The following is a 22654-nucleotide window of genomic DNA, read 5'->3' on the forward strand; positions in this document are numbered from 1 at the left end:
ATGCGTCCAAAATCAGTGAAAAAAAGTCATAGTATAGTATGTAGGTCCAAAATCAGTGAAAAGTCATAGTAGGTATGTATTCCAAAATCAGTCAAAATCATAGTATAATAGTATGTGATCCAAATCATAGTATAGTATGTCAAAATCAGTCATCATAGTATAGTATGTCGTCCAAAACGTGTCAAAAAGTTATAGTATGTCGTCCAAAATCAGTCAAAAAAGTCATAGTATAGTATGTCTTCCAAAATCAGTCAAAAAAGTCATAGTATAGTATGTCGTCCAAAATCACCTAAAAATGTCATAGTATAGTATGTCGTCCAAAATCAGTCAAAAATGTCATTCAGTTTTTTTCAATTGACACTATATACCAAATTATTCCTCAGTTAACTGAAAAAAAAATGTTTTAGCTTAAAGCAATTCCTTTGAACTTCCCTGGGCTCTAAATTGTTACTCTGATTCCATACAAACATTTACTTTCTGAACTTGAATTATACATTTTGGCCCATGACAAATTCACAAAGTATGCAGACTGAGCGAAACACATTTTACAGCAAATAGTATACAGCAAAACATAACACATAATCATAATAGGACACAATAACTGTGTCTCCAACATGATCAAATTCACAGGAATCTCATGAACCCCATGTTTGTGCCTCGTCTCTCCTCTTACCTGGATCTGTATCCTCACTGGGATTATAAAACTCATCAGGACTGCCTTCTCTTTCAAATGAAAACCTACAAGACAACAAGCATCAGACACACTCACTTTGAGCAAACACCACCAAGATAAAAAGACAGTGAGGTTGTTTCTTACTCCGCAAAGGCGTTATTGTTTGTGTTGTTCTTTGTTGTGGGGAAGAATTCAGTTGTCGACGTCAAGGGAGAAAAGTCAGGTGATGACTCAGGCTGACTGTCGGAGAATATGAGTGGTCGCTGTTTGGTCATGTGTGGAGGCTGAGCGTCGGTGGGCTCAGTGGAGAACGGGTCCATCCGGTTACCAAACAGAGAGTGTGTACGCTGGAGATATTAAGCACATGCAGGTATAGATACATTTACAATGGCCACTGAATTTCCTCTCTGCATTTACATCCTCTAATAGGAAGTGTCCCAGAAGTGCAGTGGGCAGTCACTGTTGGGATTCAAACTGCCAACACTCAACACACACACACACAAGCCAAGTTCCATTTCCATTTCTGCTTGACATTGAGCTTTTTTGAGCTTTTTAAAAATGTTTTCACTGGACTAAAAATGCAGAAAACCCTCTCCAGGACCATTTTATTGATAAGATGTGAGCAAGGCTTGCACACAAAGATGATGATGGTGATGATGTCACAGACTTCTCCTGCACTGCTACACTGCACATGATTTCAGAGAGTGTTTTTCACCTGGTAAATGCCCTCTTCTCCAGCCTCCTCCATAGCTCTGTCCATCTCTTCCTCATTCTGCAGGTCTCCTGAAATGGTCCTGTGCATCTCTGGAGCTGCCTCATCCTCCGTACTCCTCAGACCCGCCTACAAATACACAAAGGAAGTGTTAAAAATGAAAAGTAGAGGCACGTAGCACAACATTACCAAGGACAGGAGTACTTGGTGATATAATATTTCAAATATTTATTAACATTACACAGCTTGCTCTTTGAATATATGAGCAGTAATGTTTTGACTGACATTTTTAAACATTACACTGATAAAATGATGCTGACTCCAGAGTGTCTGATCACCTGAATCTCTGGGCCTGAGGCGCTCTTCTTTGAGGGCCGGTAGCCGTAGTACTCCTCCTGACGCTTCAAGAATTTGCGCAAATGGTCCTGAAGGAGGAAGGTGGCGTAGAATTTCCCCACAGTCACCTCATCATCTATAACCAAACAAGTTAGAGTGCATTTTTAGAGCTGGATCATGTAGTAAAGGTGAACTTTAATTATAAACAGATTCATTTAAACATACCTCCAATCGGGGGTATGACCTGGTCTAACAGTTTCATACTGGTGCGTTTCCAGATTTGTTTTATAATGGCCCTCAGCTCTTCATTGGCCTGCTCAAAGTTACCTATTGACAGCCCATGAAAATAGCGGCAGATTAAAATTGAAATCACATTTTATACATCAGGCTGGAGGAAGAACGATGGATTGGTTTACTGTTTAAGACAGGAAGTGATGCATTGTACCTTCAGTTTTGATCTTGAGAGCAGTTCTGACCAGAGCAAACAGGGTGGCATTGAAAGTGACTGTGCCATCGCTGTTGAGAGGCATGTTCATACCAACCAAACGCTGCAGACAGGAAACAGAGAGCATATGGACAACAGTGAGTAATAATAATAGAAAAATACTTTTTTGTATGTATTTTGTAATTCACTTTATTTATATCATCATTAATATCAATTAATACTATTTTATATAAGGCTATAGATACCATAATCATTATATAGTACATATTATGTTAATTAAAATAACACCATAAGACAACTGCAACTCATATGTTATTTTACTAGTTTCCATTTGGAATGATTTTATACATGATGTCATCACATGACTTCCATGTATTATACACTACAGTGTGTTATGCAATGACTATGTAATGAAATATGTATATACCTTGCACGCGGCACGATGAGGACAGAACTTGCCAAAGCCCAGAGGAGGCTGGATGCTTCGCAGCAGCGTCACCACATCCAGATGTTTGATTCTCCCACTGTTAGATCCAAGACACATGTTACATTCATCTGAGGTGGCACACACAAAATCTGACTTTGGCTTATGGATCTCAATTTGAGTTCAGGTTTACGTGGCTTCAGGGTCATATTCAGCCCAGATCTTCTTAAACTCATCCAGATGATGTGGACCAAGGAGCGACCAATCACGGGTCAGGTAGTCAAAGTTGTCCATGATGACCGCGACAAACAGGTTGAGGATCTGAAGGAGGACGGAACAAAACACCCTTATCAATATTGTTTAAGAAGTGAAAAGCTCACTGTCATATGTCATAGTGAACAACCATGGAGTTTAAGGATGCTTCTTTACCAAAAAGGCACAGAGACAGTAGAAGCTGAGGAAGTAGAAGACAGCAAAGTTGGACCCGCAGGTGTACTCCTCTCCTGGCTGAAAATCAGACTTGGGGTCACACTTCTTCCCATACATCGACGCTACCATGACCTCCTGCCAAGCCTCCCCGGTAGCACATCTTAATATAGAAATGCAAAACAAGTACAGTGAGTGAAGCTCAACTTTGAGCTTTGACCCTCATTTTGGTCCACACACTCACCGGAATAACATAAGAACAGCCTGAGGGAATGTCTGGAAGTTGTTGTTGCGGTTAATTTGGGTGCCGTCCACTAAGGCTACCTTTCCAAAGATCTAAAGGCATGTTACACAGTTAAAATACAGACATTTTACATATTAAAAATAAAATGAAAATAGTGAAAATAAATATTGAAAATGGTACCTGCATCCCAATGACAGCATAGATAAAGAAGAGCATCACGATGAGCAGAGCAACGTGAGGAAGCGCCTGTACACACAAATCAAGCAGGTCAATAATAATAAAAAAAAAATAAAAACAAAAACAAATATGATAATGATGAGCAGATTTGACAGACCTGGAAGGATTTGATGAAGGTCCAGAGCAGGTTACGAATGCCTTCTGATCGGTTCAGCAGTTTGACCAGGCGCATGACACGGAAGAGTCGGAAGAATGTGATGGAAACAGAGGCATTTTCAGAGGCCTGTGGAGAAAAGACAGAGTGTATGACAAAAGGAAAACAAGGCAAACATTGCTTGATTTAAATTCTGAGAGAGAGTTTATTCTTACCGCAATCACTTGCATAGGATTTGTCTCCTGCACAAAGAGAAATGTTAAACTCAAACTTTAATTAAACAGTATGAAGGCATATATGTAGGTTAATATATGAAAGATTTTCCTACTTTTTAGGAGTTTTAGTTTGCTTAAAACTAGAAAAACTGCTACAACTTGTAAATCATGCGATATGAACAACATACACACTGTCAAAAAAGGGGTTTTTCAGTCATTCAGCATCATTAATACTGCGTATATATAAAATACAGTGTTGAGATATAGCTCTAATTTTATATGAGCCATACTGTAACACAAATTAGAAAACAAGTTGAGGGCCTGTCCGACATTTTCTCTGCAAGATGACATGGACAGTAAAAAAAACAAAACACCAGCACTTTGAGCCACAAACTGTTCAGTACAGTATTACAACCAGTTTAGTTGAGAACAACGTGAAGTGCTCACACAGCAAGGCTCATGCAGCAGTGCAGTGCAGTGCAGATCAGATATTTACAGCACAGCCATGGAGACAGTACAGTCCTCCACTGGAGGCCAGGGCAGTCTGTGGAGGATAGACAGATGAGGAGTGAGATGTATGGAGAATGGAGAGAGTTCATGGGGATGATGAAAAAGAAAAAAAAAAAGGATGAAAAGATGTGAAATAAATCAATTTGCTATAAGCTCGTGTCTGTGAATGAAGAAAGATAAGGGTGATGCAGTGCAACAGTGAAGAAGAGAAAAACAACGGCACCAAAACTTATTTGATATTACATCAGTGATAACTGAAAGTTCTGGTGATGTAAAATATGGCAGTGAGGAGGGTGAGAGTGAAGAGGGTGAAGCAAGATTTGCCAACAACAGTACTGACCATGACCTGAGAGCTAGTTCTGCTGGTACCAGTCAGCTCTGGGGTCACAACAATACGCTTCTGTGTCACAGCATTAAATAAATTCACTCAGCCATCTCAATTAACATCACATTATTGAGTGGGAATGTCTCATTATGACAACACAAGGGACTTTCATGTGCAGCACCTGTAATGAGAGTCTAATTTCTGTGGAAAAGATAAAATCACACATGCTTTGTTTTTCTTACTCACATCGACTTCGCTCAAGATGACGTCAACAACGCTACCAATGACAATAATGAAATCAAAAACGTTCCAGGGGTCTCCGAAGTAGCCCTGCACAGAGACACAATGCAACAGAAACACTGATGAGACAGCAGGACAACCGGGTGGACAACCACTGGAACCACAGACATCAGTGTTTTACCTTCGCTTTGAAGGCCATGAGCTTAAGAATCATCTCCACAGTGAAGAGCACAGTGAAGATCAAGTTCAAAATGTCCGACAGCTTGGTCACATGGTCTGACTGGTTGCAGTGCTGTACGAAAAGAAAAGAAAATGCAGTGAAGTTACTGTTTGGTTGGCTGTTCAACAAACATTTTCTCCAGATCACAGGATTTTCACGTCACGCAGATCAGTAACTACAACAGCTGATATTGCTCTCCTAGATAAACAGGACACTCTTTATTTGATTTCAGTGCACCTTGTATTTCATATGATTATTAATCTTCATAATTTACCTTTTTCTTCATTCTCAATAGCTTCCATGTCATCATTACATATGGCTAACATGTGACTTATTTCATTTTCACATGGGGGACAAATAAGGGACGGCAAACACAGAACAGATGAAAAGATGTTTGTCTGCTTGATTTTAAATTGTTTTAATTTCTATAATTTATTTTTTAATTGATTTTGTTTTAATTTCCAATGTAATTCATTGCCTCTGTAAAGCACTATGAATTGCCTTGTGTAAGAATGGCACTATACAAATAAACTTACATAATCGAGTATAGTCAAAACGTTGTTTGTTTTAAAACTTTCTCTGTAAGGTGACAAGTAATAATTATTTAATCTGTACCACTTTCAACTGTGCCCTTCCCACTTCAATCCAATGTGGAAAGCATGAATAATAATGTTTCAAAAAATAAAGAAAATAAAACAGTTTTAACTTTTAGCAGAATGTCCGTGGTGTGAGAAGCTGAAGAAGCTAAATGAGTCAAAATGTTTCAAGTCTAATTTAATATTTATTTGGGTTATCTCTCATTGTCAAACTCTTAAGTCACAATCACCTTGTTGTGCAGCAAAAGTGATGATTAAATGGACACAAATAGCATCTAAGCTGAGATAAACTGGATTTGCCCATTCAAATTAAATAAATTGGACTATGTTGAAGATTTGGGATTTTTCTGGAAGCTCGTTCTGTCTCATATTTACATAAAACTACAAAGAATAACATTTTCTTTCACTGAAGGCTCCAAATAACAACAACAGATGTACTAACAACACAAAATATTGTCAGAAAATTTAACACACTCAGTGGGTTTACATTAGAACATGACTTACCTGCATCCCCAGACACAAGGTATTGAGCATAATCAGGAAGAACATGAGGTACTCAAAGTAGCAGGAGGTGACAATGTACCAGACCCTGTACTGGTAGGGGTTTTTGGGGATGTAGCACCTCAGAGGTCGAGCCTTCAGTGCGTACTGCACACACTGACGCTGAAGGGAGAGGCAGCACAGATGAGATGTGGGTTTTAAAGAAAGACATTTTAGATTTGACTTGACCAGACTTGACTCCGAAGGCCTCATTGTACCTGGTTCTTGTCCAGCTCACAGTCCTTATACTCCTCCTCTCCCTGCTCCTGGAAAGTGACGATGACGAAGCCCACGAAGATGTTCATCATGAAGAAGGCGATGAGGATGATGTAGATGATAAAGAAGATGGAGACGTCCACACGGTTGTTGAAGACGGGGCCCATGTCTTCTTCACCTGAATCAATGGCTCTGTATAACAGTCTGGTAAAGATCAAAGATTAGAGATACAATCATGGCAATGTGTGTGTGGATGAAATGTATAATTCATTAGATTAAAAATGATATACTGCCTCTACTACTATTCCTGGCTCATGGCAATGGAATTACTTCCATCTCAATATCCACATAACAAGATATTCTGTCCTCAAACTCAATCACAAAAGATCACATCAAAGACACAATTGATCAAATCTAAATGTATGCTGTGCTTACTTTGGCCAGCCCTCAAACGTGGAAACAGTGAAGAGAGCCAGCATGCCATTGAGCACGTTGTCAAAGTTGAAGTCACTGTTGAGCCATTCTCTCTTAGCCACCATCGTGTCTTGTAAGGAATTCTCCATGTGCTTCATGAAGTATCCTCTGGGAGCAGACACAGTGAATGGTCACACTAAATATTATTAATAGACTAAAGATTATTAATATCTGAGAGATGTCTGCCTTACTGGCATTCCTCCCCGGTCATTTTTGAGGCGTCTGTGCAGCTGTAGAATTTACCCTACCAGGTAAAGGATTAGGGATTTATTTAATTGCATGTGCAGTTTGTTTATAAAACACTAATCTTTGATGTGGTGTCAAACCTACCCTGAAAAGTTGCACGCCAATACAGGCAAAGAGAAAATTCAACAGCATGGTGACCAGGACGATGTTACCGATGGTTTTGATGGCGACAAACACACACTGGACCACATGCTGTCAATACAGATAAACAATGACCAGTTACCACAAAGTCGAGTAGGAAAATGGAAACACAAAATAATTCCATTATTTCATCAGTACATTTTTGACTTTAAACTTTTGCTCAAACACATGTTCAAAGAAAAATATTGTATCCTTTACTACAACAATATTAACTATTTAACACAAGCTAATTTTCAAGAAGAGAAAGAAAATAAAACTGGCTGCAAATTTGTTTGGCTTATAACCCCTTACAAAATTAACCATTTGTGGCATAGGAATTGTCAGAATATTTCGTTTCAATAAATTGTTGCAGTCCAAACACTTAAAAGTAACCAGTATTTCACCAAAAATAAAACTTTATTGGGTTTTTGTTGTTCTTTTTCCAACCGCTCCAATCATCTCATGCCGTATGTGTTTTCTAGCAAGGATCTGAAAACTTTCTCCACCTGACAAAACAGAGACATTATTTTTTTTCACTTGTACCTTTAAGCCTTTAGCTCTGTTGATGGCCCTAAGAGGCCTGAGCACCCTCAACACCCTGAGAATCTTCACCACAGAGATGGCACTCGATCTGCATTGAACACATGGCAAAAAAGAATGTCGGTTTCAATGTCTTGAAAAACTAACAAAGTGTAATGTGGAGAAATAAAAAATAATAATAATTGGAATGTTTTATATCACTAATGCAGTAACTCACTCCATTCCCATAGAAAGCAGGGAGACTCCGACCACAAGCAGATCCAGGATGTTGAAGGAGTTCCGACAAAAGGAGCCCTCGTGCATGAATGCTCCATACACTGTCATCTGTCATGTACATATTGGTAGAAACATGTCAGACTACGAACACTTTAGCGGCAGGTGATATTTATAGCATTTCAGTGGAAACCTTCTATCATTAACATTGTCAAATTACACCAAGAGTAAATGGTTGTATTTACCTTTAGTACAATCTCAATGGTGAAAACCGTTGTGAAGACAATGTCAGCATAGGCCAAGATCTGGAAGACAGATACAGACAACTATCAGACGTGACCTTCTCTCAACAGTCGCTGTCTGTCACATTAGAGCCGCTTGTCACCTTGTTTCTGTAGGACTTGGGATCAATGGGGTCCTCAGCCGCCAAAGAGATGGAGGAGAGCAGGATGAACAGGAGGATTAAGTTGGTGAAGGACGACGCGTTGATGATCTTGTAGCAAAGCTTTCGGAACCTGAAGACCAGTGAATGGCCATAAACACTCACATACACAGTTTATTATAATATTAAACAAAATACTTTTTTGTACAAGGACATTTAAGCTCTTACTTGTTCTGAGGGCCAAAGATGAAAAAGGAGCTGGCGACAGGCAATGGAACCGCTTCTTCCTTCAGCTGCAGGTCGGCCATTGGTCGGGGTCGAGGGCTGATGGGGATTTCAGGCTCTACCTCCTCATCATCACCTACCATTTGAAAAAAGCAACAGGAAGACAGAAAGAGAGAACAACACAAAGCAAATGAAATCAAATCCCATAACTTTTAATTAAAAAACAATCTATACAAGTTATTTACTACCTATACTAAATAACATTGTAGACTTTATATGGCAGTCACCAGGGTAGTGTGAAAATAGCCTAACTTTAGACTCCATTATAAACTCAGCTCAGGGAATTGGCTGAGGCTAATAATAAGGAGAGGTTACTATACTTGTACTGAAACATAGCCAAGCAGCTCTGCTAAACAGCCGGTGTAATGAATATAAATTCCAGTGAACTGCTTCTGCTGCATCTGCATAGCTGAAAAAGAAAGTGGTTTGAAATGCAGAATATATTTCTGTTGAGGTTTAGATATTTGCGTATTACCCGGGAAGTCGGCAGGTGGGAATGGATCTTTCACTTCATTGACATTTGACTCGAACTCATCAATTTTTAGCTGAAAATAGAACCGAAATAAAGAGTACATATATTTATTTACAGTATGTATAGCTTCTATCACTGTTCTATTAATAAATATATGTGTTTCGAGTACAGATGCGATATGATACCAGACAGAAGCACTAACCTTAGCAGTGGTGGGCATGCCCTCTGTCTTGGCCCTCTGCTCTGCCAGTTTCTTAGCTATCCTCTCTCTTTCCTCATCAGTCTTGTCAGGCATTTTAGACCTAGAGGGGAACAGAGAAAATGAATGGGATATATTTAAGGTATGAGTAAGCAGAGCAGACAGTCTCACTCAGGTTAAACCTCGTTTATTCACCTTAGTAGCTTCCTTCTCAACTTCTCCTCTGCCTTCTCTTTCTGGGCTGAGGTCAGACTCTCAGCCTCTGCCAGGTTGTCGACGGCGATGGCCAAGAAAACATTCAGAAGGATGTCTGATTGCAGTGAGTTCAGGGAAACAAAATCTTGGGATCTTTTTGCCAGCCATTATTATTATGCATAGATTTTTAAATATTACATTATATTGTTTGCATGTGACGGATACAGTTTCCACAAACATAGAGGACAACGAAGTAGATGGCAACTAGGATGCCGGGGAAAACAGGCCCTCCATAGGCCATAATGCCATTGTACATAACAGTGGTCCAGTCCTCTCCTGTCAAGACCTGAGAATACGGTCAGTGGTTAAAACTCAGACAAAGACTGTCCCCAGCAAACTATCGAAATACAAGTTATCATAGAAATAAATAAATAACAGTTAACATTACAGCACAGTAACAGCCAAGTAATACATTTATAACATTAATGTAGGTCATTTTTTGGTAATACCATCTTATTTCTAATGCAGTTTCCAGCTTGGTAATAGCAACATAACAGTGTGGTAATAAGGAGATAATACTACAGTATTTCTATGTCATTTCCCAAGTGATATCGAGGTAATAGACTGGTAATGAGGCGACCATCTGTGACACCGTCACATGAGAACACATTTTTATTCCCACACTACTTTTATTACTACGTGATGATATTACCATAATATTACTGCATTATTTTAAAAAATATTATCATACTGTGACTACATTGTCACATTACCTTATTGTAAAGTTTTACTGAATAAGAGGTTAGTCTCACCTGAAATACACTTATGAGGGCCTGAGGGAAATTGTCAAAGTTACTGCGTCTGGGTCTTTGGTCGGGAAAGTTGAACTTTCCTCCGAAAACCTGCATGCCGAGGAGTGAGAAGATGACGATGAAGAGAAAGAGGAGGAGGAGCAGGGAGGCAATGGAGCGGACAGAGTTGAGGAGAGAGGCCACAAGGTTACTCAGAGAGGTCCAGTACCTGCAAAGCAGTTGAGAGAGGAGGTGTTAAATCAAAAATAAATACAGTTAATGCAACATGATGCTTTGACGACACTGGACTTACTTTGTGACTTTAAGGATCCTCAACAGCCGAATACACCTGAGTACAGAGAAACCTAACGGAGCCACAGATCCTGCAGACAACATGATCATCTCCAGGATACCGCACAGCACCACGAAGAAGTCAAAGCGGTTAAACAGAGACATGAAATATGCTCGAGGGCCCAGAGCATACATCTTCACAAACATCTCAATGACGAACAGCACCAGCAGCACACGACTGACAACATCTGTTGAGATAAATGGATGAAGCTGTAAAGAACAGATTTAATGAAAAAAAAAAAAATGCACCAGTAATAAAATTTGAATGAATCTCCAACCTTGAAGAGACGTAAGCCACTCAGGCTGGTGGTGGTACTCTGTCGCTATGGTCAGGGTGTTGATCAAAACAAGGATCATTACCACCCAGTAGAAACACTTGGTTTTCACATACACCAGGCACTTCATCCTGAAAAAACGATTCCAGCGACGGGCCAGGCGGCTAAACATGAAAATAACACTGGCTTACTGCGGCCAGCTGCTGTGAACATTACAGGTCAACATTAACTCATTTCAAAAACAGCAGACTCACTAGTAGTAGACGATTCGACTTTTGCCTTCCAGGCCATACAGGCTGTCTGTGTCAGGATCTCCACCGGTCAAAGGCAGCAGTCCTGACAAGAGAGAATCACAGGTAGAAATCCAAAATTCTTGTTATCATGACCTGGTACTGAGGTTGTTTGTAGTGCTCACCTATGCCCTCACGGTCTGCATCTAGCACTTCAGCATGGGTGATCCACTCCATGTAGCCATGCACATCTTCATCAAGCTGCTGACGCTCTCGTAACTTCTGAAACTCTCCACGCGACCTGGCCTTCTCTCGCTCTTTGGTAAACTCCCTGATTGGAGAGATGAGGAAAAGTGAATCAGTAAGTGTTATTATATTTTAGTATGAGATCGATGGAAACATGCCCCACAGGAAAACTGTAACAATACTTGTGCAGACACTCAAGGACACTGCAGAGTAAGTATTCAAAGTTAGAAAATAAAACAAACAAAAGTAAAAAACACACAACAGTAGAGCATGGTCGGGATTACAATTATGGTGTATATACAATGAAAAACTACTTTTCGAAGTGTAAACTAAAAGGCTTCAACAACATCCCCATCACACACACAAGGCATCAGTCCACAGTTCACATATTAAGAATTTAATCTCTTGTGGGGTAAAATAATGTTTCTCGTATTTAACCTGAAGGCAACAACTCAGAAGCAGTAAAAAGTGGGCGCTGTGGGTCTGAAAAAAATCTTCTCAGCTTTGTTAAAAGACCTGAATATGTAGAAATCTTCCAGTTGGTGCTGGACAGTTCACTGGCAAGCAAGACACAGACAATAAACCTGATGAAATCCAAATGTCGTCTTACCCACTGAGCACGCCCAGAACCAGATTAAGCACGAAGAAGGAGCCCACCAGAATGAGGGGAACAAAGTAGAGCCAGGGCCATTCATTTCCTATAGCATCATTAACCTGAAAGACCAGAACTGCATCAGCCACAAACATTATAATCTGTTGGCCGTTTGTTTTGAACAATCACAATGTGGTGTTGGTGGTCACACTCACCCAGTAGAGCACTGTGGTCCATCCCTCCATGGTGATACACTGGAAGACTGTGAGCATGGCAAAGCCAATGTTATCAAAGTGGGTGATGCCGTTGTTGGGACCTTCCCAGTATGGCCGACACTCGGAGCCATTGATGATGCAGCGGCGTCCGTTACCAGCCTGAGCACAGGGTGAAGGCAGCTCACCCTCTTCTATAGCATAGATACCTGTGGGCAAGGGATAAGACATAAATACAACATGACATAAAAGCCTGACTACAACTGTGTCTGTGTCTATACATACCCGTGTCAGCGTAATAGCAGGTCTTGTGCATTTTGCACTTGAAGAGCTCCAGTCCCATGATGGCATAGATGGTAACCAATAAGAAGACAAGCAGGGCAATGTGCAGCAGAGGGAGCATTGCCTTGAGGATGGAGTTCATCACCACCTGCAGACCTGAAGTGAACAAAGCAAACAGTCAAAAACTAAAAAGACACTAATCTGAAAGAGCAAGGTGGGAATATATGAAATAAAGCACTGGCTCTTACTAGGGACTCCAGAGACGAGACGTAGAGGTCGTAGCACCCTGAAGGCTCTCAGTGCCTTCATGTCAAACCCTCCACCCTTTTCTATCGGCATGCCTGCTATATGATGGATCGTATCCACGATAAAGGTGAAGAGACTGTAGGAGGAGAAACATATGTTTTACTTTGGAGAGTTGTTGTCTGATCAGTATCCATATTTTGGCATTTCATTTTCAGCTTTGCCAAAGTGAGTGGCAGTGACCAGGAAAAGATGTGTCCTTTGGCAGTTAGGACAGCCACCTGCAGCACACAGCTCATCTTACCCCATGAAGACGATGACAAAGTCCAATATGTTCCAACAGTTCCGTAAATAGGCGCCTTCATGGAAAACAAACCCGTACGCCACTATCTTCAGAAAGCACTCTAATGTGAAGATTATCAAGAAGATATACTCCAAACTCTCCTGAAAGAAAAAAGTCACAAACCAGGACATTAAATATTGTGAAACTCACAGCCCTTAGGTGCAATTTTAACGACTGACTGGTTTATGACAACTTTGACCTTTAAGCACTTGCCACTATAGCATAGGTGTTGCTGATATTATAAATGAAATTCTTTACTAACAAACCTCCACTCAATCCATATATGACACCTGTCATTGTTTTACTTTTAAATATTTGTCCTTAAATTACTTTGTGCAGTTGTTTTGTATTGGATTATTTTTGTTATGTTTGATCACTTTACATGGCTGTAAGGGCGACCACAATTCCGACAAAGTACGAATAAACGTTGAAGTGAATAAAAGATGAACTCATTAGCTTTGATATCATGTCATGACCTCAGACAGCTGAAACAGATGAGTGGCTCATGAGTCAGTGATGTAAAAAGCCACAGTAGCCACAATTTAACAAGTGAGAGCTTTGAAACAGAGAGTTTGAAAAAAAAGAGCTAACAATTCGCACAAATATCAATGCTTCGTTCAGTGATAACTATCAGTCTGTTTCGAAAATCGTGTCCTTATTTGTGTCTCATTAGTCAGTGTGTGTATTTTTCACAGATACACCGTGGACAGAAGTGAGCACAGTGTGCCTCTAGTGCTGTAACATTCCTCTACATGTCAGCAGTATTATGTGGCCTCTGACTTTTTCTCATAATTGTTGTAAATTATGAAGAATGAACAAGTATAAGAGGTCCAAAGTGATGTGTAATTTGTAATTATAGCTTGTGCTTCCATATTGTAGACTATTAAATTTGGAACATATTCTGTCCACATGTTACATGCCCAGTGTAAGTGTTGTTACATGAGATAAGAGTTTTGGACTCTGTTTGGGCCGACCTACTTCTTACTTCTTACAGCAGCAGTGGTGGGGTATAGTGTGATGGACGTTGGGGGTGCATGGGTTGACTAGCTCCTCTTACATTGCTCACCTCTGAAGAATGGCACACCGAGAAGCAAGAAGGAGTTGTGAGCAGGTTGGCAAGCAAGCCTCGCTAAAGATATTAAAGTGGCGGTGGAGTTAGGTTAGATACCTGATAACCTGATGAATTTGGCCGGTGTTCAGGTCAATTGGTTCGGTGCCTACATGATTTATATAGCGTCAACCTAGTGATTTGTGCTACACTCACTTTTAGGTACTTTTAGGTTCATGTAAATATCGAATTAGCCAACTAAGTACATTTAGGCATGAAGACCTGGTTAAAGACAACTTCTTAAGTCCAAACTGGGCTTTAGAAATTTGGAGGAAAGGTGATTTGAATGACAGACAAGCTGGTCTGAGTTTGCTGATCTAGTGGGATCTTCAGGCACATCCCTCTCTCAGGATTACAGCAAGTGGTCCAAAAAACGAGAAAACACCATGTAAGTTGCAGTTCTCTCTACAAAGATGCCTTGTTGATGCCAGAAGTTGGTTAAAATAATAATAAAAAAATCATAAAAAATGCATATCTAACCCACAACAGTGACTCAAATAGCCACTCATTACAACCAATGTATGGAGAGATGGGTTACAGCAGCAGAAGAACACACACAGTGAGTGCCACTTATTTGGGGATCCTGTATACTTAATAAAGGGGATAGTGAGTGTACTGTGTGTTGAGCACTTACTTGTACATCACACTTATGACTAGCACTTTATAGTTTGGCTTACTTACAGTACTTCTAGCTCTTGTTTGTACCCAAATATTGAAATGCACTTACTGTAAGTCGCTTTGGATAAAAGCCTCTGCTAAATGACATGTAATGTAATATATACACCTGTTGTACAGGAGGTCTGGCCACTGAGAGACATTGACCAACATCTCAAGACCCTCACAACAATCTTCATTACATTTACATTACATGTCATTTAGCAGACGCTTTTGTCCAAAGCGACTTACAATGGAATTGAGTACAATCAGCGAGGGGTGGAGTCGAACTTGCAACCATTGCGACCATGATGTCTTTCGCACTTAGGGTACCGGTCTTAACCACTGAGCCACTCCACCCCACACCATCTTTCTGCACACATCTTCCCCAAAACCATTGACAATACAACACCAAATATCTAGCAGGACATACAGTAAACACTACATACAAGGAGCAAACACCATTCATTTTCACCCAGTTTAGTACGGTGACTGGCTGTTGTTCAGCCTCAGATCTGGAATACATAATCCAGCATTATTAGCAACATTAACACACCTAAAACCAAACAAACACCTGCCATCAGCTAGTTTACATAACAAAGGCAACTCAAGCAGCATAAGCTACTTCCATTTCATTGGTAGATTGTGTTTCCATAATTCTTGTCAATTAATAAATTAAGAAAATAAAATGAATGCTATGTGAATTGTCACATATACAATGAAATCAATTTTATTACCTGTCTATTATCTGTCAAAATGAACTCAGACATGAGACATAACTGCACAACTTGTAATATACATGAAAGTGAGCGTTTGGGGAAAATCCAATAACATGTTTGGTAGATGATGTGTTCATCTGCAGACACAGATGCAACTCCAAATTGAGAGGTGAGTTGTGTCTACTGGCATTTATATGAAGCATAGTATTATGGGCAAGTGACTCAATGCACAGAAACGTGTCTTTGGAGGATTAAAGCGCTCAAACCCTACACCCTGCGGGACATAGATATCTTCTGATCATTGCAAAACAAGGAGTGAAATACAATATTGTGTTTCCATATCCAGCTTAACAGGACAAACAAATATCACTTTGATCCACTGGCTCCTATGACGTACGTGAAAGAAAAGATGAGAGGGTCATACTCACCAAGTTTAAATTGGTGTTATTAGTATCTTCTTCAGGCATGGGCAGAAACACAGCCAGAGCAACACAGTTTGCAAAGATCGTCAATAAGATGATGATCTCAAATGTTCTGGTTTGGGGTTTAGGGTCATAACAATAAAACATGAGGATGCAGAACACTGGTAAAATAAACTCAAAAAGTGAAACTGGTCACCTAGAATTATAATGATAACATTTGAGTGACAGGGAGGCTGAGAATTTGTATTTTAGTAAAGCAAAGGGTCAGTTAATTTGACTCGTTCATTACTTTTTGTGATGTAATGTGATAACACATATCAAACACCTGTGTAGCTCTGCTAAAAATCAATCAGTGCCTCTAAATACTGCTTGAAACATCATCCGTACACCGGCCCAACAGTTAGCCAGCAAAGCAGTCACAGTTAATGTAATCTTGTCTGCTGTCCTGCTTCATTCTCATCCATAGGGGGCTCTCTAAGAGAATTCCCCTGCCAGGTCAGCATCATGTCTCCGTGTGATGCCGTGGGACAGCTGCACAGACCAAGAATATGACCAAACCATTTTAACACACACTATTCATCAGGAATAAACATGTGTTTAATCTATGAGGCATTTCATTATTCACTGTTTGTGAGCAGTTATTTTTTCAGACATTAGGATTTGATTTCACATTTGCATTCAAGGAGAATTTCTTTTTTTTTTTCAATTTCTGCAATTGTACTCATACCCATGTCTTGTGTTAAAGACGGGCATACTGCTACAAAAAAAAATTACCTGGCTGAACATATGGAGATGCATGATGATGCAGCTGAAAACAATTATTTACACCATAATGATAAATGCTCAAAATCTATGTATGTTATTTTAAATCCGAAACATTTAAACATTTGATTTAGTTGTCTCTGAAAATAAAGATCAATACAATCATCTTAGAAGAAAAAAATATCATTATTATTATTATTATCGAGGAATGGACATCGGGCTAAAAGCAAATAGGGACCACAACATCACTCACTAGCCTGCCTTGTGTTCATGCAGAGACATATTTCCACATTAAAACCAACATGACAGCTGGTCAGGACACTTAAGGAGACAGACTCATCAATAACTTGCGTTTGCTCGATGTAAATGTGTTCTGTCATATTTTAGGTGAACATATGAGAGCTGTAAACTTGACATTGACACAGTGCCACGTACATAACAAAGTCCTAACACTTCTCAACAGATCAGAGAGGTATTTGGCTCCATCAGTCTTGCAAGCAGGTGAACTACACAGCTGATAATTCAGTGTCATGCAGACACATAATGTGTGCGTATCCTAGCTGTCAGTGTTCTTTAGCACAGCCCTTTATGCTGTAATAACTGTACAATGCCCTTAAAAGCTCATATACGGTATGAATTCAGTTAGAAATGCCTAAAAAAATCATATTTCTAGACAGAATAAACATACACAGTTTAAATGGAATATATTTAGATGCCAATTAAATCAGTGCTATGAGTATGGATGTGCTGTTACTCATGTTGTGGGACCTACTGTGAATATATTTACGGTCACATTCAGGGGACCAGCCTTGTTTGTGGAGACAAAAAGCAAAATCCATAATGTAAATCATTGAAATTAATGGAAAAGACATATTAAAGTAAGGTTGGGGTTAGATTAAGTTTGGGGAAATGTTTATGGTTAGACAAGTAACAGTTATGGTTCATGTTAGTGCAAGTCTCCAGGAAATATCTGTGTGAGTCTGTAAAGGATACTTCCACTCTACGATGTTGATGCACGCCTTGCGGAAGGGATTCTTGAGGTTGAAGAGGAAGAGGGATCTCGCGGGGCGAGGGTTGCCTCCCGTGGCCTGTAGCTTCTTCAGCTTCTCCCTCTGCTTCCTCTTCAGTTCCTCTTCATTCATGATGACCGGCTTTGCTGCCTCTGCGTTGGCCGCCATCTTGGTACTTCCACCTCAAGTCCAACTCCAAAAGAAATTAGTCCGTTCTCTGTATAATCCCAATCGCAGGCACAGTGTAAACCCTGTTGTGGAGGTCCGTGGGTTCCTAAATTGCTGATCTTGTGTGCACTCCTCCACTGACCTCTCTCCCCCTCTTCTCCTCTCCCTCTGACTTCCTCAACCTCGTGTAGAGTCACAGACCTCAGCTCTTGGCTGAGGGCCTCTGACAGAAAAAGCCCCCCCCCCCGACCCTGGGCAAAATAACAGGGGCCCAGAGTGGCTGGTGGAGCAGTTGGCCCTGCTGTAGTTTAAATTTAGACTGCAAACCACTGACAGGCCATGCTTGGGGATAGTTATGAGGGTGGGTAGAAGGGAGTAGATGAGATCGAGGGGGTTGGGGTGATAGCAGTGATAAATGAGAGTATAACCGTGGCAAGAGGCAGGTTTTTTTGTTTTTTTTTTCCCTTGCGGGAGCCCAATATTCTCATGAGCAAACAAGGACTGGTCCTCAATTTCAAAACATACCGAGCCCTCAACATTTGCATGTTTGAGCCTGAAGAAAAAAGGAAGATTACCAGGAAAGAGGCAGGAGACTCATGGATGTTATTACCTCTGGTGATATTGTGCAGGTAAAGCAGAGTACAGCACAGCATATGTCAACATTAATTTCACACAGTACAGTGGAAGCAGGCGGCACACAAAGAGTGTGCTCCTCCTCCTCCTCCTCTACACCAACAGCGACAAATCCTTTGACAGCCAGAATAATATTACAAAACATCCAAAGAGGAATAAACAACAATCTAGCACTTGAGAGTGTTTGTATTTATTATTATTTCACATCAAGCCAAACATGTAGACATACACAGCAAAATAATCCAATTAGAGTGGAGTGACGCATAAATACAAAACACCAATTATAGCAGCAATATGAAAGTATTTGTAAATTAGCCAAAAACATTTTTTCAGTGATCATGAAAGCAAATAAAATTAAACTGTTCCCGCTGTGCCTGAGGGAAAGTGAGTCAGTGTACCTTTGTCATATGAAAAGAAAAACAACAACAGGAAGCTTCAGTGGCAGAATGTGCACACTAGAGCTGTAATACAGCCTGACATTTCCAACTTTAACACATTATTAGCAGCTTTACTGATTTTGAATGTCAGACGGATTTAAAGCTCCATCAAATGTCCCACTCCCCATCTCTCTCGTTGCATTGCAAAGTGTATTCCATTCACCTGGACCACAAATTAGATAATGTAAATGCTGCTGTGATAAAATGGATAACAAAATCAGCCGAAATGACTGTTAACTCTCATCTGTTACATTGTACAAGCTTTAAATTACTGTCATTTAAAGAGCAACCAGGTAAAAGGTGATGTCAAAACTTTAAAATCACAAATCCTTCCTTCATTCCTTCAATTACAATTATATTAGTGCAAATAATACTGAATAAGTCCAACTACTCATGTAAAAATTCATTAGTAATATTGTTTAACAATAAAATGCGCAATGCTTGGCAATAACATTACAACATACAAGGGAAAAAAGGTTTAATATAAATAATGATAATAATAAATAGCGTGTTAGCAAGATGCTAACAAACAACAAAAAAGCATCACAAAAGAAGCTTGAAAGCTATTCAGTCTGGCTAAAAAAAAAGGTTCTACAATAAAGACATTTCTATTTTAGTAGTCGTTTATTAGTGTGCAAACCGCAATTTAGCCTTAAGTGGAAATGTCGACATGGGTGAACATCAGTGTGCTTAACTGATTCAGAGGGACAGCACAATCAGTTACAAATAAGTTAGTTCAGCTGCTCCCAGTGTTGTGAGCCAGGTGAGGTTACTTGTTCTAAACCTGTACCAAGGTTAGCTTTAGGGTTTAACTAAGCATCTTATGTCGGTCAAAAACAGTCTTGCGTTGTTCCTGGACCTGCTTTTTCCAGCGTTGCTGTGCTCCTTCGACCCGCTCCAGCACGGTGTTTCCTCTCGCCTGACTGCTGTCCACCTGCTGACGCATCTCCTGAACACACACCAAGAGCCAAGAACAAAAATTAAACAAGGAATTTACATTCAACTGAAATTAAATATGTGTGTGAACTGTAGGTTCACACACATCAACCTCTCTTTTTCAGACCTTAAGTCCAGACAATGTTTGGAGATTTGGATCTGGCCACAGTTTGATGTCCGCATATGACAAAAATAATGGGTCTGGGTGAGACATGTTCAAAACATCAGCAGACTTCCTGGAGGACCAGGGCAAGGGGGTGGTGTCCGACCTCAGCATGTAGGAAGCAGGATACTCACCCATTCACTCACCAGAGGTTCTCCAGCTGTGTTCTAACATGAGCTCACTTGGACATTAACTGGGCATTACACTAAGAAGCACTATGAACAATCTGCTTTCAGCTTAGGTCTGAAAGCAGTGTATGTAGAAGCTCCCTCTACAGCGACTACCAAAGCACATGCAGTATATGTTGTTTACTGTGAATGGTTACCTCAGAGTCCTCCTCGTTGTGCAGTGGCTGGGTGTAAGAGTCATGTTTGCGGATGAGAGGATCGACCAGTAGCAGAAACAGCATGTAGAGCAGCAGTGCACCCACAACAGACAGGTAAATGATGATGGTCACCTAGGAGAGACAGATTTAATACATTTAAATTTTTTTACATGTTCAGCCATCTTTCATGTGAAGCCAACACATTTTTATTTTCAATTTAAAATTTCTATGTGCTATCAATTACTGTGACTGTGATTCCTTTGAATTTTTCTCCTTAATACATTTAATTTGACCAAGAACTCAGATTAAACAGAATTTATTTTTGATATGACATATATGTTCTTTTCTTGAAGAGAAAACAATGTGTGCTGATAAAAGTCCCACGGTACCTTGATCGTGTTGCTGCTTCGTTCCTCATACTTGCATTCGCACAACAGACAGTATGCCTCAACATCATGGCCTGGCACCGGCATGGGTTCCACAACATGAAGGCAGTTACTGTACAACATATCAAAACGTTCCTGTGAGAGGTGGGTTCAACCTCTCTAAAGAAGATTCAGAATATGTTCTACACAGCAGGAACACTGTGTGTGATTTGGAAGGTTTAGCTTACCAATCCTTCTGGGAGACATTTCGGTTGTATATATGGCCAGTGATGTTTCTGTATGGAGGGCAGATACACTTGCATCGAACATCCTCAAAATTCTGCAATTTCAGACAGAACTGGATTAAAGTGGACACAAACTATATATGTACAGTATATGTGTGTATGTGTGTGTGTATATATATATATATATATATATATACACACACATACCATGCCATTGTGAAAAATATTAAATCCTGGTCAGCTTGATTTGGCCTACTGTTATTTACCAAGTTTAATGATTCACTGGTATTTATAGTGCATTTCTGCCAATAGACAATGAAAATAATCGATATATGAAAATAATTGATGATGATGATGATGATGATTAAAAAATCCCAAACCTTAATAGAATCAGTACAAAGTGGCATCCACTGACATCAACACAACTTGTTATGCTCTTGTAGGCCACCATTTACACAGTTTTTAATGGACCCAAGGATACTTTCTGAAGTGGTCATTTTTTTAATGAACACTTTTATATTTATGTCTAAAAGGCCTTTAACTGAATCATTTTAGTATCATTTTAACTGTCGTGTATTGTAAAATACGTTGTGCCTGTACGAGTCATTCAGGCTGGCAAATCCATCAATCCATCTATTTATCTACACAATAAAAAGGCATTTTCATTTTACAGCGTTTACCAACGTCACATACCAAAACAGTTTATGAGTTACTATCAAATCACTCAGTATTACAATGTCTACGTTAGGCGATTGAAATATTTAGAAAATGAAATTAACGTTTTTAAGGCTGCTCGAGACCAGCAGATATTGAGAACCAGGTTTAGTCTGTTATCAGGTGTGGATCGACAGGGTTTTTTTTTACCTTCGCCTCAACAGCATCCAGCAGAAAGAAGATCACAAATGCGGCCACAATGAATGTCCAGGGTCGTTCCCGATTAAACGACATTTTGTCAGAGGTGAGGCTGTTTATACTGCGTGTGCAGGATTTCCAGCAAAGCTCTGTCAAAACACAACAGTCTGTGTCATCACATACTGTAACTGTGCAGCAAATTAAGACTAACTGCAGTAATAGTGGAGGTACATATAAACGTTTGATCATAAAGACAACACATGAATAAACACAACTTACGTGTCGATTAGAAATGAAAGTTTTGTTTTTGCTGTGCTTTCAAGATGCGACTACGCATTATGACGTTAGCTTTGTTGTTAGCTTGCCCAAATTAATACGGAGCTTCCGTTTTCCGGGTCTCTTCGTCACGAGACTGATTCAACTAAACTCCTCCCCACCCAATGTTACTTGCCTTTGATTGGTTTAGATTTGTGGCAAGGCGATAAATGATTGGTGAGAAGCAGACAAGTTAATTATGGTGAGCCAGTCAGAGGCAGGTTGTGGGCGGGTCTTCACTTGCCTCAAGAGCGGGGATAAAAAAATGCTGTAGCAATACTGACACCTACTGGACAAAACCAAAAGTAAGTGAAAGGGAATCAAATGAAATAAAAACCTAGGATTACACACTTTCCACGATTGCTCATGTATTTGAGTATGCATTCTTTTTTTTCT

General features: G+C 39.9%; 2 protein-coding genes across 2 annotated transcripts; both read right to left on the reverse strand.

Moving 5' to 3' along the window:
* Window positions 1-549: 549 nt before the first annotated feature.
* LOC122760459 (dihydropyridine-sensitive L-type skeletal muscle calcium channel subunit alpha-1-like) lies at window positions 550-18169 on the reverse strand. The gene is made up of 42 exons (XM_044015558.1): window positions 17803-18169; window positions 16054-16159; window positions 13106-13245; window positions 12807-12940; window positions 12562-12714; window positions 12280-12485; window positions 12083-12186; window positions 11412-11557; window positions 11251-11332; window positions 11000-11160; window positions 10684-10909; window positions 10392-10599; window positions 9805-9925; window positions 9580-9694; window positions 9388-9487; window positions 9189-9258; window positions 8657-8789; window positions 8432-8561; window positions 8292-8351; window positions 8051-8157; window positions 7837-7924; window positions 7258-7365; window positions 7119-7171; window positions 6889-7035; window positions 6456-6657; window positions 6202-6360; window positions 5063-5173; window positions 4888-4971; window positions 4303-4350; window positions 3807-3833; window positions 3595-3720; window positions 3441-3506; window positions 3261-3352; window positions 3020-3179; window positions 2784-2911; window positions 2594-2690; window positions 2167-2269; window positions 1947-2048; window positions 1724-1857; window positions 1389-1514; window positions 818-1020; window positions 550-738 (listed from the first exon to the last, which is right to left on the reverse strand). Exons 1-42 carry the CDS (start codon window positions 17985-17987, stop codon window positions 636-638), a joined length of 5154 nt encoding a protein of 1717 aa, XP_043871493.1. The 5' UTR covers window positions 17988-18169; the 3' UTR covers window positions 550-635.
* Window positions 18170-18794: 625 nt separating this feature from the next.
* tmem9 (transmembrane protein 9) lies at window positions 18795-22345 on the reverse strand. The gene is made up of 6 exons (XM_044015553.1): window positions 22223-22345; window positions 21956-22092; window positions 21095-21186; window positions 20871-20979; window positions 20482-20613; window positions 18795-20006 (listed from the first exon to the last, which is right to left on the reverse strand). The coding sequence occupies exons 2-6, from the start codon at window positions 22037-22039 to the stop codon at window positions 19866-19868; spliced, it is 558 nt and encodes a 185-aa protein (XP_043871488.1). The 5' UTR covers window positions 22040-22092; window positions 22223-22345; the 3' UTR covers window positions 18795-19865.
* Window positions 22346-22654: the final 309 nt, after the last annotated feature.

The sequence above is a fragment of the Solea senegalensis genome, unplaced genomic scaffold (genome assembly GCF_019176455.1).
Source record: "Solea senegalensis isolate Sse05_10M unplaced genomic scaffold, IFAPA_SoseM_1 scf7180000013655, whole genome shotgun sequence".
Taxonomy (NCBI): Eukaryota; Metazoa; Chordata; class Actinopteri; order Pleuronectiformes; family Soleidae; genus Solea; species Solea senegalensis.